The sequence below is a fragment of the Argiope bruennichi genome, chromosome 10, assembly GCF_947563725.1.
Source record: "Argiope bruennichi chromosome 10, qqArgBrue1.1, whole genome shotgun sequence".
NCBI lineage: Eukaryota > Metazoa > Arthropoda > Arachnida > Araneae > Araneidae > Argiope > Argiope bruennichi.
The window spans coordinates 24289922-24304288 of record NC_079160.1 but is presented as its reverse complement, the minus strand read 5'-3'; the positions used below and the strand labels follow the sequence as shown (position 1 = coordinate 24304288).

Sequence of the window (14367 nt, the reverse complement as noted above, 5' to 3'; positions counted from 1 at the left end):
GTGATATACTAAAATATTAACCGTTAGTTAAACATTTCCTGCTGTTTATTTTACGTTTTAATGTACATAAAACGATTTTTCAAAGTTGGAATGACTGTTTTCTCTTTTGCTATACCCGTTTTTAGCTTTTTCCGATTTTTGTTATCTGCGGAACCAACCAATTCCGCGGATAAGCGGGAGTGTACTGTAAATAGTTTCTCTTCTTCTTTATAAGGGTGCGGTAGTGTCAATCTATTTATCTTCTTATAATGGAGCGTAACTTTCCTTGAATCAGGAGTCGGACCATTTAGAAAGTCCTGTCTATGTATATTTTCATTTCTCATCCACTTTTGTTATACACAATTGTTTTCTTTTAATTTAACACAAACGAGTTTAAATTACGCAATAATAAGAAGGATTTATACTACCACCATTTTTTCACCGTAATTTCGTTGAAAGGCGTTTCGGACCTTTCTGTATTTATAGAGTTAATATCAACCTATGCTGAGTATAGTAGTGTACCAATAATGCAGCAAATTATTCTGATAATACACGGTGCAATTAAACAGTAGAAAAATTCTAATAGTTCAATATAATATGAGATCTTTTGGAAACATAGTTTTCACATAGTAGGATTTAATAAGATAAATTTCTGATATAGATGAATTCTTCATCACATCATTTAAGTCATTTAATACGTATTCTATATAATATGATGCTAATGCGTTATGTTATAGCTCTAAATCTATATCAAAGAGAAAGCTTTCGGACACATTTGTTAAATGTTTTCGGAAAGTAATTTATCAGGTTATCGGAATTTTTGTATTTCTGATACATCTTGAAGTCGATGATAAAACTTTCATTAAAAATCCTTATCTGTGTTTATTCCCATCTCTGCGATGCAGTAAGATATCCCACTCGAAATGAAAACTCGATTAGAAATGTATCTTCCAAAAGTTTGTCTTCTAAAACAAATGACTCGGAGAGTCCTCAAAAGCGCTGTTCAGTTTTCGACACAGTCCCAACATATTCATGATTACGATCTCTGTATCGAAAACAACCTTATACCGTTTCCTCCTATCATTAATCACTGAATTATGAATTTACGCGATTCGCTTCGCCAATGTTAACTCTCTTCAACAACAGAAATTGCCTCGAGCTGGTAAAACTATAAACTCCGATCTCGTTAAGTAAGTCATTAATCAGGAAATATTGAAGTAAAAACTAATGATGAATGACACTGTCTTTGCAGGGGTGCACCCTTGGATACGCCCTGTTGTGTGCAGGGGCGTGCCTGTGTTATCGAGGAGCCCTGGAATGCGGTTTCGTTTTCGATGACGTATCGGCCATCCGAGAAAACCGAGACCTGAGACCCTCGAGTCCTTGGTCCAACCTGCTTTTCAACGATTTCTGGGGAACGCCCATGAATAAGGTGAGTATCCGTGATTCATATGAATAGAATTATAAAGTATTTTGTCGAGGTGGAAACAAATAATTGAAATAATTTGAGAATGAAGCAACATACAGCTAACGTCTTTTTAAACGAATGTCGGTTTTTTAAAGATGCTATTTTATCCAAATATATGTTTATGGTGCAAAAAAAAGAAAAGAAAAAGAAACTAATACGAATAGCAAGTCGTGATTTAATAAATAAAAAAATGGTCTCGTTTTAATTAATTTTTGTTTGATTTAATTAGTTTAATACTTTGCTTTGAACCAATTTGAAAGGGTTTCATAGATTTGAACAACGACGTGATGATACCGTTGGGTTATTTGAAGTGATATCCTTTCTCAAAATCTCTTCATCTCATCAACTGGAGGATCTTTGAATCAATGATTATCATTGTGAACATCGGAGTTTTAGGTAGATTCCTATAGGAAGAATACATATTGCAGTGTTCTGATAACACGACTTGAGGGAAAACTTCTGCAGATCTTCACCCATCAGGGCACCTAGAATCCAAAACCATCCTTCGTTCAAAAGTTATATGAGTATAACGCTTTATCCATGTTTTCTATCTTCCCCTAGAATCCAAAACCATCCTTCGTTCAAAAGTTATACGAGTATAACGCTTTTCCCATGTTATCTATCCACTCTTAGAACCAAAAACCATCCTTCGTTCAAAAGTTATATGAGTATAATACTTTGCCCATGTTTTCTATCTACCCCTTGAATCCAAAACAATCCTTCGTTCAAAAGTTATGAGCTTTGCCCATGCTATCTCGTGAACAAAATAGCTGCAATAATTTCGTCTTGATTTTAACTGATTTGGAATATGATGTTAGAAATGTAGAAACCTCGGATGAGTTCGTAAAAATGGCTATATAGCTCAAAAGGGGTGGAAATGGTGGGGGGGGGTCTGAAATTTTTATTACGTTAAACTTCTTAATATTGAAGATAGGAAAATAAAGCAGCCAAATGAGTGCCTCATTAAGATGAACAACTTTTGTGTTTAAAGATTTCCGATAACTGTAATATATTAGAAGTGTTAAAAAGTGATTTTCAAGCCCTAAATTTGCTTGAAATTAAATTAATGAAATATTAATTTAGCTGAAAAGGAATCTATCTTTGCCTTCCAGCTAGCCGAGAGGATTTCTTTTTTGTTCAATAGAGTTTCAAACCATCAAGTCAGAAAGGCATGTTTTGAAAATTATGACATATTAATATCTGTTAAAATTTCCTCATCAGCATTACTTTAGAAAACAGGAATCAATTTAAAGCAAAAACGATTTTATTTGTGGCGTGTTTGAAGTACGATGGAACTGGAAGCAATATTAAATCACTTCGAAGTTCATATGGGAATTTTGCATATATTTTTTTCTTCTCATCTCAAAATAAATTTTACAGACATCACATCTATTAACAAACAGTTATGAAATATATTCATCAAATATCACCTGAAATATTGACGACATATTTCCATCCTTTTATTTTTTTTTATTATGATTTGGAATTGAAAGTGGTAAAAAAGCCGTAATACAATATTTTTCTTGATTTTTCCTTTCCGAATACATTGTGTGAGCTACTCTGCCTTGTACATTTTGCACTGATAAAAAAAGCTAAAAAGCTGGGAGTAAAGCTAAAGAAGCTTCGTTATCCGAAGATGATTTTTTTCACAAGATAATTTCATTATCTCAAACTCCTTAGCGTTAACCCTTTCTAGGGCCGTGGGAAGTATGCTTTCCACCAAATTTATCAATCTTTGAATGAAATTATGTAGCTTGGCATAAGTTCTGACAAATTATTTTAGTAGGCCAGAAACTTAGATGTTTCACTTCTTTATCTCAGACAAAATGTCTTGATTTATTACTTAATTATTAATTAACAAATTAATAAATGAATCAAATTAAATTTATCTAATAAGAGAAATGAATCCCTTTTCTTATTCTAATTGCAAGCCTAAAAATATTTTAATATAATATGGCTAGAAAAAAAATGGGCCTTTAAAGGGTTTACTTAGTTTTGATTTTGTATTTTTTATCAAAAAAAAAAAAAAAGATATCGTTTGCAATTGCTTCCATTTGATCATTTGATGTATGAATTTATTTAACTTTTCAATTAAATTGCATCCTAATTACGATAGTTATTATAAATTTGATTTATACCATCCTTGCAAAAGCCCCGTAGAAAATCATCCAATTGCCTTTCGTTTAAGTACGTTATTTTTTTCACTTGATTACAGATTTAATTATGATTTTGTAGTTTAACATACAATTCAGACACGTCTTTGTATGCTCAAAGATTAATGGAGATATCTTTATAAATTATATTTCATAGGGCTAAAAACTTACAAAATATCATTTCTGCCAATTATTTGATTAGGTCTGCACTTTCTTAAATGTTTTGACGATGCTATCATTTGCAAAATTATATTGGCATATTTCATAATTTTTTTTTAATGTAATTACATAAATCCTTTTCTTCCTTCAAAGATTTTATTTATTTATTTATGTATCGTTGTTCCTAAAACCCCACTTCATATGTTATGGTTCTTCCAAGATTTCTAGAATTTCTTAAATTTGTGAAAGGGAAATATTGTAATAAAATATTGAAATGTAAGAAGAATTTCCTCATATATGAATAATTTTTACAGAGAGTCGAATCACACAGGAGCTAGGAATATATACGTTAAGTAAAATTGTGAATTACACAATCCATTCAAGCAAATAAAAACGTAATTAATAATATATGTATATGTAATATTATGATATAAAGAGGCACGTTTGTAAATTTTTTATGCAAATCTATAGTTTCTAGCATTAGCGCTCTTTAACAGAAGATAATTATCATAGTCAACTTTTTTAACTCCGAAAAATAATTGAAATATTTTATTAAAAATTAAGTTTCTAGTGTTTTTATTTTTATAGTCCAAATATCTTATTCATACCTGAACAAATTTTTAAAAAATCCATTTTACATACAACTTGTAGCAATATTTTTACTGTCATTATAAAATTCAAATTAATTTCCTTATTCTATCAGCCATTTAAACGCGTGCTTTTGCTATTGTTAAAGCTAAGATTAAAAAAATGCTGTCTTTAGATGTTAAACAAGAAACAGAATTTTCACTTTCGATTTTATTTCGTAGTATATTAACTTCTTAATTTACACCCGAAATAATTAGTTGTCGATTGATTATATCAATATCAAATAAAAATCTTCAACCAAATAAAGTTTAACTTATATTTTATACAGTTATAAAGTTTATATATATATTATGCAAAATTTATCAAATAAAAATCTTAAATTTGAAGCAAATGCGTTCCATATAAATATTCCAGGAAAATCGATTTTAAGGCAAGCAAACAAGTTAGTCTCTGAAGGCAGATTATAAACCAATAAATATGAAAAATAAAAAACACAGTATGAAATGAAATTTATGAATAAGCTAGAAAGCGTATTTAGCTGTATGAAATAGTTCAAAATTCAAAAATTAAAATAATAAGTACAAAAAAAGTGCATTCTGCTTGTATGAGTTGATGAAATTTATATAGCACTAATTAAGGAAGTTTCTATTTGAATGGGTGAAATTTCTTTAAACTGTTCACAATTTTAGATTGCATTGTTATTGTTACGAAATTATTTTTCTACAAATACCGCTAATCAATCGCTAGTTCAGCAGCTTGCTTGCTGTCTAATCCTCTCCAAAAATCTCCATGTCAGCGACTCCGACTACTCTCACACACCACTTCTGACGATACACACAACTTCTTACACACGACTTCTTCAGAGTGCTCGTCTTTTATAGTTCCGGGAGGAGGGGCTAGAATCTTCAGACCAATCAGGGCGTACCTCGGTGTATCTCGGTTATTACTGGATAGATCGTGAAACTTCTCGAACTTTCCGGTATGATCCATTTAGTCGCCAAATTCATCGCCAAGTCGCCAAATTGTCGCCAATCTCAGCACACACAATACAGATCTTACAAAGGTTTTAACGGTTTTTTTCCAGGATGACACTATTCGTGCCGGATAGCAAAATTACAGATTTGTAACATTATATATGTGTGCATAAAGAAAAAAAAAGCTTTTACTTTTCCATAATATAGTAGTTGAATTAGACATAGCTTGTAACAAGAAAGCAAAATAGTATTAAAAATATATGGTATAATAGTATAGTATTAATAATCAATTTCCTCCGGTATCTAGGAAATAAAAGCTTTATGCAACAAATCTCAGAAATGTGCCATTCTGAGATTTGCACACAAATGTATTCCATGTAATAAGAATTGTCGAGATTTGAATTATTCAAGAAATATTTAAAAAACTCATACTGCGTTATTTAAAACTGCTTAAAATAGGAAGCAAATAGATGTGGCGATATGTTTTAAACGGAGAGCAATAATAAAGCAAATAACTGTTTTAAGGGAAAGTATGAAAGAGATGCATAAAATCGTATTTTCTGTTGCAATAATCCTGCATTTCAATATTTCATTTTAAGGATTACTTCAGCAAAACTGTTAACTCATTTATAGAAACATGATATTAGAAACATGTTAAACGTGATATTTATGTAATAAGGGCATATAGACACATTTTGTTGTATTAATATTTAAATTGCTCTGAACAGGTTCTATTGTAATTTAGAATATGTTTCTAGAAGATTTTGTAATAAAAATGCAACAAGATTTCAAAGAATATTTGATTTTGTTCAACTCTCAGCCTATATTTTTGATAAGTTTAAAAAAAATAGAGACGTTGAAAATATCTCCTACAGGATTCGTGAAATAACTTGTTCCTGGACAACTCTGGCATTCTATACCTCAAAATAATTCCTCCAGTATAAGCACAAAGAAACAAGTTGTTCAAATCGATTATGAAAAATACAGTTTCTATAAGATACTCGGTAACAAGCATGAGTATATATTGAAAAGAAAATGGAGCAGTTAGGATCCGACTTTAAGTTCGTTCCCCAAGGCGGAATGTCTCAACAACTTGCAAAAAGTAAAGTTCTTTTCAAAAACATTTTTTGTGCTCGATATTTTTATTTTCCTGTTGGGAATACTGTATCAGAATAAAAACTTTTTATGCATAGTCGAAATATTTTTCGGAACTGGGAAAAATCTGCATATATGGATTTAACAAGTACATTTTTTAAAAGAAAAAAACATGCTATTTTGTTTAAACTTTTGTTTGCTACTTTTTTATTGCTTAATATTAAATGTATTATGTTTTACATATCATCCAGTCTGTGAGTCGTCATGGTATCAATAGACATAAAGGAATCGGATTCATAACCTCGGAAAAAAATTGGCTGAAAAAAGTAATGTAATTTGTTAGCGAGAAAAGTAATTTAAAAATTAATTAATTATTAATGGATAAATTAATTATAAAAATGGATGGAAAATTAATGGATAAATAAATTAAGACCTTTACTACCTCTCAATCTCTTAGTGTGTGATGATTTTTTCCTTCCGATATCTAGTGTGTCAAATTTAGTGACAAAATAGAAAGGATTAACATCGCATATTCATCACCTTCATATATATATGTGTGTTGATTTATACCTTTTTAAGAGTTTCTGTTCTTGGATTCTTCTAATCAAAACATTATTCTAATTTATATTCTTACCTTTTTATTGCTTTTTAAGGTGTATGTACACACTTGAATCTTCGAAAATCGTTCAAAATATCGAATATTTTTTTATTGCTTAATAATGTTCTCTGATTCTTTAGCTTTCAAACGATACTACGATTTTGTCAATATTCGAAATATTTCTCTAGTTATAATTATTTTTCTTGAGGTGCTTTCATTAAAAACTCTAGCTACGGTGTTTTTAAAACTCATTTTATGACGAATGATATTTTTCCACTATGTGTCTTCATTCAAACAATCATAACTCAACAAGAAATTAACCAAGTACAGTTATTTATATATCGAAATAATCTGTGTGAAATAGCGGATGTTTTGTGCCTCCATCAAAGTTATATTTATAGAAATAAATTTTTAATAGCTGTTTAAAAGTTAAAAGGACGGAAAAAATCTCGCTTTTTCTAATCATCGTTGATGAAAAAATTGTTTAAAAAAACTATACATTTTTATAACTTGTTTGAGGCAGACAACATGAAGACTAATATTAGGCATCATTTCCAACTAGAATTGTGTGTCTGTACAAATTAGAATTTAAGATATCATGTTTCAAAAAATAGGCTAATTAGCTCATTAAATATTATTTAATTAATTAATAATTAGTGTAATATGGTCTTTTCTCACTGAAATGAGTTTAAACATATATTAATAACCTACTGTGAAAAAACTGGATTTTTAAAGTTAAAATTTAAAAAAAAAAATCTTCAAGTGTGTACGTACACCTTAACTCATCATTTTATGATGATAAACTCAATAAGCATGCTTATTATTTCTTATGTCTGTGATATAGTTCTATTTATTATTATTCTAAATATTTATTCTTTATCAGATATAAAGTAGAAAATTGCTAACATATTTTACAACTTTTATTATTTATCTCGTTATATATAGTTGTACTTTCTTAAATACCTTTTTCAGTAAATTTATTTAGATTTTTTTTTTCAATAAAGGTTCAGTGTTATGTCTATCAAAATGGTCATAAGTACGTCAAAAAGACATGGCGCTATGTTCTTTTTGTCAATAAGTCGCTGAGGTTCGAATTTATATTATTAATTTCTCTTGCACAAAATATACAAAAAGATAATGTTGTAAAGGGAAATCCAAATACTTCCAATGTGTATAAAGTGAAAAATCTAAGACTCAATAAGGAATAAAAACACTTTATTCTACATAAAGAAAAAACTTTCCATAGTAGCAAAATATAGTTGGAGTGTACACAAAACAATAAACAGCAAAAAATCGATAATAAATAACCAAAACCGCACAAAGCACTAAGAAAGAACTCCTCAGATATCTAAAGAGAGGTTTCACTCAACCTCACTTGAGATCAACTCATCTGATTTCAATTCTGTCTCTAGGCTTTGTATATTTTCCATGACAAGATAAAGAAACTTCTAGAAGGATATCATATCTTCGTTCCTAGTCAAGATGTCCCAAAAATTCTGAATATGTTGTTTTTATTGCCAAATTCGGTGAAATAGTTGACGGTCATTAACCCAGCATCTATTCAGCATTCTTTAGAACTGTCTGAAAAAAATTATCATTCTAACATAAAATTAACGGTGCAGGGAAGCAATATTACGAATTAAGAACTCATTGAGATATAAGAATTCATTTCTTAGAATTTTCGTCCATCAGTTTACAAACAAGACAACTGAAATAAAACAAAATCTGCATGAAAATCTGCCCCCCTCCAACAATTCTATAAAACTTTGATCTAAATTCATCAATTTGAAATTCGTTGGTTTGTCTTTACATGCATGTGTAAATATAATAGCCCCAAAATGCAACAAGATGCGTCATGAATTTTGTGATAGTACTTTTTCATCAAATTTACAGAGTTAAAAATTTCTTAAAATTTTGAATAGTACCCGTTTACAGGAAGTCAGTTTGTATAACAACATGACGACTCATGAAGTATAAAGTTAAATATAGATATAAAGTATATAAATTAAGTGTATTGATTTATCATTAAAATTGTAAGTATACCATTATCAAAAAATATTACACTCCTCTTTCCAAAAGCTCCGCTAAAAATATATCTGTAGTTGATATCGTCTGTCATCTCTTATCATATATTTTCTCAGCTTCTCTAAACATTTAACAATAGGGATTAATTACATTTTATGGTCTGAAAATATTTTTAAAATGCGATATGAATTTTAACTTTCTCGCCTTTTTAAAATGATGAAAGGAATAGACATTATTCATTCATATTTAATGAATATGCATAAACTTTGTTCGTGTTTACAATTCTTGTGGCAACTTTTTTTGAAATGCTGCTAAAAGGTTTTAAGAATACTTATTAAAAATAAAGCTGTTTGAGAGGAATAAAATATGTAAAGAAGGTAGAGAATTTGTCATAAATAAATCACGCTTTAGAAGATCATTCACTTTATTTAATCATAAACTAATCTGATTGACGTGAATAAGTAACGTTTAGGAATCTTTGTTTAATAATCAGAAGCATTGTAGAAGAAATTCCTCTATGGAAACTTGAAAAGCAACAAAACTGTGAGGAATAATTCATGGGATTTACAGTGTCATTATTATTCATGAATTTTTGACAAAAAAAATTCCTTTAATGTGGTTTCAGAAGTTCGGACTTCACCTATTATGGCTTTGTGTGACGTTTTCTTATTTTCCTCAGTCGAAATTACCTCTTTGTTCCAACCATTTTGTATCTATTAATTCGATAAAAGGAAAGTAACTACGAATTTCTAATGGGATATCACAAAAAGGACTTTATGGCATGTTTTGACTTTGCCAAAAATACATCGCAATTGGAAAAGATTACTTCAAATGTGGTGCAGTATATTTTGAACATTTAATTGATACCATTTGTTTTATACAGCCCTTCCCGGTACTTTTTACTCCACATTTCTAGTATATCAAATATTGTACTGAATCTATAAAGAGTCTGTCGTTTTTGCCTATGTGAACATATGAAAGGGACAGTTAAAAAACGTAAGGATTCTAACTAGTAAAATTTGTCATGCCTTCTTCTCATCAAATTTCTACATATTTATAATATTTTGGACCCACTGGATAGAGTGGAATGTGTCGAGAATCCATTCTTCACCGAAATGAAGATGTTACCAAAATATGATGCATAAAACACATCAGATTTTGTTAACATATGAGAAAGTCGAGAAGAGAATACTCCCGAAAGTTAACAATGCTTTTTTGGTATTGGAAATTGAGAATTAAACCAATTTATAATATATGTTGTTGTTTCTAATAGCACTTGCCATGGACAAGTCCGCTGATACGAAGACAGCGATTTTAAGCCCGTGTAGGGGGGGGGCGTCTCTTGTTTATTTAGTAGCGCCAACTAGGGCCAAGAGCACGACTTTGCTACTCACGCATCACTCATTCGCTTGCACAACCCCTTTATACAGAACGCCACATTCACAGATAGAGGAGACAGAACAACGGAAGGACAACCATGCCCAAACCCGGACTCGAACCCAGGACGCCCAGATCACGGGGAAGACGCGCTACACCTGTGCCAGGACGCCGGCCATTTATAATATATTCTAAAAACATGAAAAAAAAATACATTTTTTGAAATTAAAGAAAGAATTTGTTGTTTTTTTAAATAAAGAAGATTTCAAACATACTTATTACTTTTTTGACATCTTTTTATACTTTTATTTTACATTTTTATAGCTAAGCACCTACATTTAACGAGGCTTTACCTTCCCATCTCGACTGCAAAATAACCCTAATGTTACTTTTAAACGGGGCACGTTAATATAATTAAACCAAACCGATCTCGACTGATGGATGGAAAGTGAAAAGATGCGAAATTGTCTAATAGGTTGTCTAGATTATAAAATAAGCAGCGTTGGGATAAGAAATGTGTAACATTATGATATTTTTTCTCGTAATCGTTTACATTGAGATTTAATTTTCTTAGGTGTAAACAGTTCGAACCTACCTTGTAGCTCTTAATACTAGACGCAACTCACTTATTAAGCCACTAGCCATCACTTTTTAGTTCTTTGTGAAAGATGAAATACACCCAAATCTTTCTCATGGACACCTTTTTCACTTTATTCTCTTGTAATTACTAAGAAATTTATGTTAGCTTGCTCTAAAATGTCAGTTTGAAATTCATCAGACATAAATCGAAGCTCTGTTTTATTATTTATTCATTCATCACTTTAAACTGTTATTGATTCGTAAGAGGATAAATAGAATCCCATTAAAATGCCATGAATAATAAATAAATTCTAATGCAGGCGCTTTCTGATCAAATGAAAATTTAAGGGCAATCCTTCGCGCTAACTACCTCACTCCTCAAAAGCGGTCCGTCTCCCTTGAGGCGCAATTAATGGGAAGACTTTAATTACTGACAAACCATGTGTAGATGGATAGCTAATTAGGCAGATTGGAATTTCACTCGCTGAAAAGTTGGCTGAAAATTCGCTAATGCTAAATAATTTGCAGATCTCCAGCTAAGATACAGAAAACCGTTCTTAATTATATCTTGTCGAAGCTCCCATGACAACTTGTTCGGACATTTCAAGGCGAGGCGTAATCATTTGGATGCTAATGTGCATTTAACCGAGTTATAAACGTGCAATAAAGTCTTTTATGTGACAAATTTCCTTTCGGTACTCGGAAGAATAGTTTTCAAATGCAAATCTAGGTTTGCTAATTGCTGCAATTCTTTTCTTTTCGGTGATTTTATTTAGAAAGTCCCGATTTCGGAATAATCCTTTATCTTTTATTTTGATATTATTTGTTATGTGTATACTGTTAATCCAAAGTAAATATTTTTAATAAAACATTTTAATCAATTCCCGAGAAAATTTGGATAAAGATGCATTCAATAATTTATTAATTAAAAGCTTATTCTACAGCGTTGTTTCACATCTCGGCATTTGTTAGCAACAACAACAAGATTTTGTGAAGTGCAAAGTTCTCTGAATCTTTCAACTGAAAACAATTACTTATTGATTAACAAGAAGTGTTGCTGCTTGCTGAAGTGTTGCATATCGAAGTAACTGATTCTATAAAATCCTCAAGATGTTTGATTAGGGCTAAGTTTAACAAAAGATTCTAGAAATGGGATCTGGGTAATGCAACGAAAATTTATTAAAATGTTAGTTTCCAACAAAGAGGGCCATAAGATAAATGCTCATGTGACAGTTAATAAGAAAAATCTCTCCTTTAGTAAATATTGTGATTCTATTCCAAGATGTGTAGAGCATCTGATCATTGTCTATACAGGCTGAGTATGAAGTTGTAAATCACTTAAAACAATATGCAACTCATTCCTCTCGTTGTGCCTATCGCGGAAGAGAATATCTAGAAATCTTTACTGCACGATGGTGATGGCGTGTTGCCAAGTGGTATTCTAAAATATTATACCCAATTTCAATTGGAATTTAATTTGGAAATTTCGCAGGTTAAACAGGCACTGAACAGTTTCATTATCTAACAGCTCTTCAGCAATCAATATGAGTTTTACTAGTCACGCAGACGAATGAAGGATATATAGTACCTTTAAAAAAGGATATGCGTTAGGAAGAGTTTCTGTGGTAAACCGGAAATCAGAGACTTGACCTCCTGGAAAGATGCAGTTTCGTCCATCAATTATGATAGCAATAGATCCTCAAAAGAGCACTCCTCGCATTTAGTTCAATCTTTTTCTACGATACTGGTAAGTGAATGCCTGCTCTCCATTCATTCCAGACTTGCATACGTCTACTGCCGATAATTAGAGAAAATCGACTTTTATTGATGAAGAATATTCAACTTTGTTGTTGATCTATGTATTTCTATTTTGCTGTTGTCATAAAATGAATGAATGTCGCGATGGACAAGTGTTTTTTTCACACGCCATGCTTGATTATCATGTAAACAGCCATGGTAAAAATAGGATATCTGGTATTCAGTTACTCATTGCATGGGTCTTGGGATTTCGCCAGTTGTTTGTCTCATGTTGAATACGTTACTTGTCATCCGCCTTCATTGTTATTGGTGCGCGACCTCAAATAAATCCTTGAACATTTGGTCCTTCTTTTGAAATGCTTGTGGTGGTAACATTATAAGCCAGTTAACAACTTCCGGAGAAGAGTGTACACTTGTGTCTAGTGGCTTTGTTACTCGGCTACGAACCCTAACGTTGCGAGTTCGAACTTCAACCCGCATATTGGTGACCCTGGTTCTGAACAATCGCATCCTTCATTCAACTGTCGTGGCTCCATCTACCGGCAGCAACCACTCACACACGCTCGCCGTCGCCCGCCATAATACTTGGCGCGATTACAACGTTCGTCGCTCGCCATAACGCCTGGCCCGATAATCACGTTCGTCGCTCGCCATGACTGGCGCGATAAACTCTACCGACTCACTGGTGGGGGACTGTTGTGGTGGTAACATTATAAGCCAGTTAACAACTTCCGGAGAAGAGTGTACACTTTTGTCTAGTGGCTTTTTTACTCAGCTACGAACCCTAACGTTGCGAGTTCGAACCTCAACCCGCACATGCTCTCCAAGTGCAGTTCCTAAAATTTTTGGCATTGTTAATCACTCTTCAGCATTCTTCCATCTTCTCATTGATTAGCATGAGTAAAATCAAATGTGTATTCTTAGGATGGTCTATCAGACAAATTACCCTGATACATAATTAGTCGTTTTTCAAAGCTATACGCACATAACAGTAGATTTCAAAATAATTAAGTAAAACTCCAGCGTGCTTTACACACTTCTGACATTGCTATAGCCTGTTATTCAGGAAATATAAGTACATCCTACCGTATCTATCTTTTCAATCTCCTGATGTAGCATTTAGTTTGCCGGCGTCCTGGCATAGGGGTAGAGCGTCTTGCTCGTGACCTGGGCGTCCTGGGTTCGAATCCCGGTTCGGGCATGGTTGTTCTTCATCTGTGTTCTATCTGTGAGGAGTGTGACTGTGCCCCCCAGTGAAAAGGGGTTGTGCAAGCGAATGTGTGCGCGTTTCACGAGCTAGAAGTCAGACTTCTGCCCTCGGGTGCTCAGGGGTCTTTACCCTCAGAAGCTACTGCACCCACTTTCCGTGGTAACGCGGACACGACATCATCAGCATTTAGTTCTTTCGGTTGTATTCGAGTGTGTACATTTGTTTTACGAGAATTGCTCGAAATTCTTACTATTACCGCTTATGTATACTTCACAATGGCGGTGCATGGATTAGCGAAACTTTCAAAATTTACCCAATATTGATTATTATTAAATGTGATGGATATTCCTGGAATGAGTTAGTTTAATTGTCATCTTAACATTCATACTTTATTGCGTATTCTT

General features: G+C 32.1%; 1 protein-coding gene across 1 annotated transcript in view; it reads left to right on the top strand.

Moving 5' to 3' along the window:
- The window catches only part of LOC129988343 (protein O-mannosyl-transferase Tmtc3-like), a 234630-nt gene that overhangs the window by 65923 nt on the left and 154340 nt on the right, over nucleotides 1-14367 (top strand). Inside the window, exon 2 of the mRNA XM_056096544.1 lies at nucleotides 1232-1411. Within this exon, the coding sequence (XP_055952519.1) occupies nucleotides 1232-1411 (180 nt within the window). The remainder of the gene's footprint in view (nucleotides 1-1231; nucleotides 1412-14367) is intronic.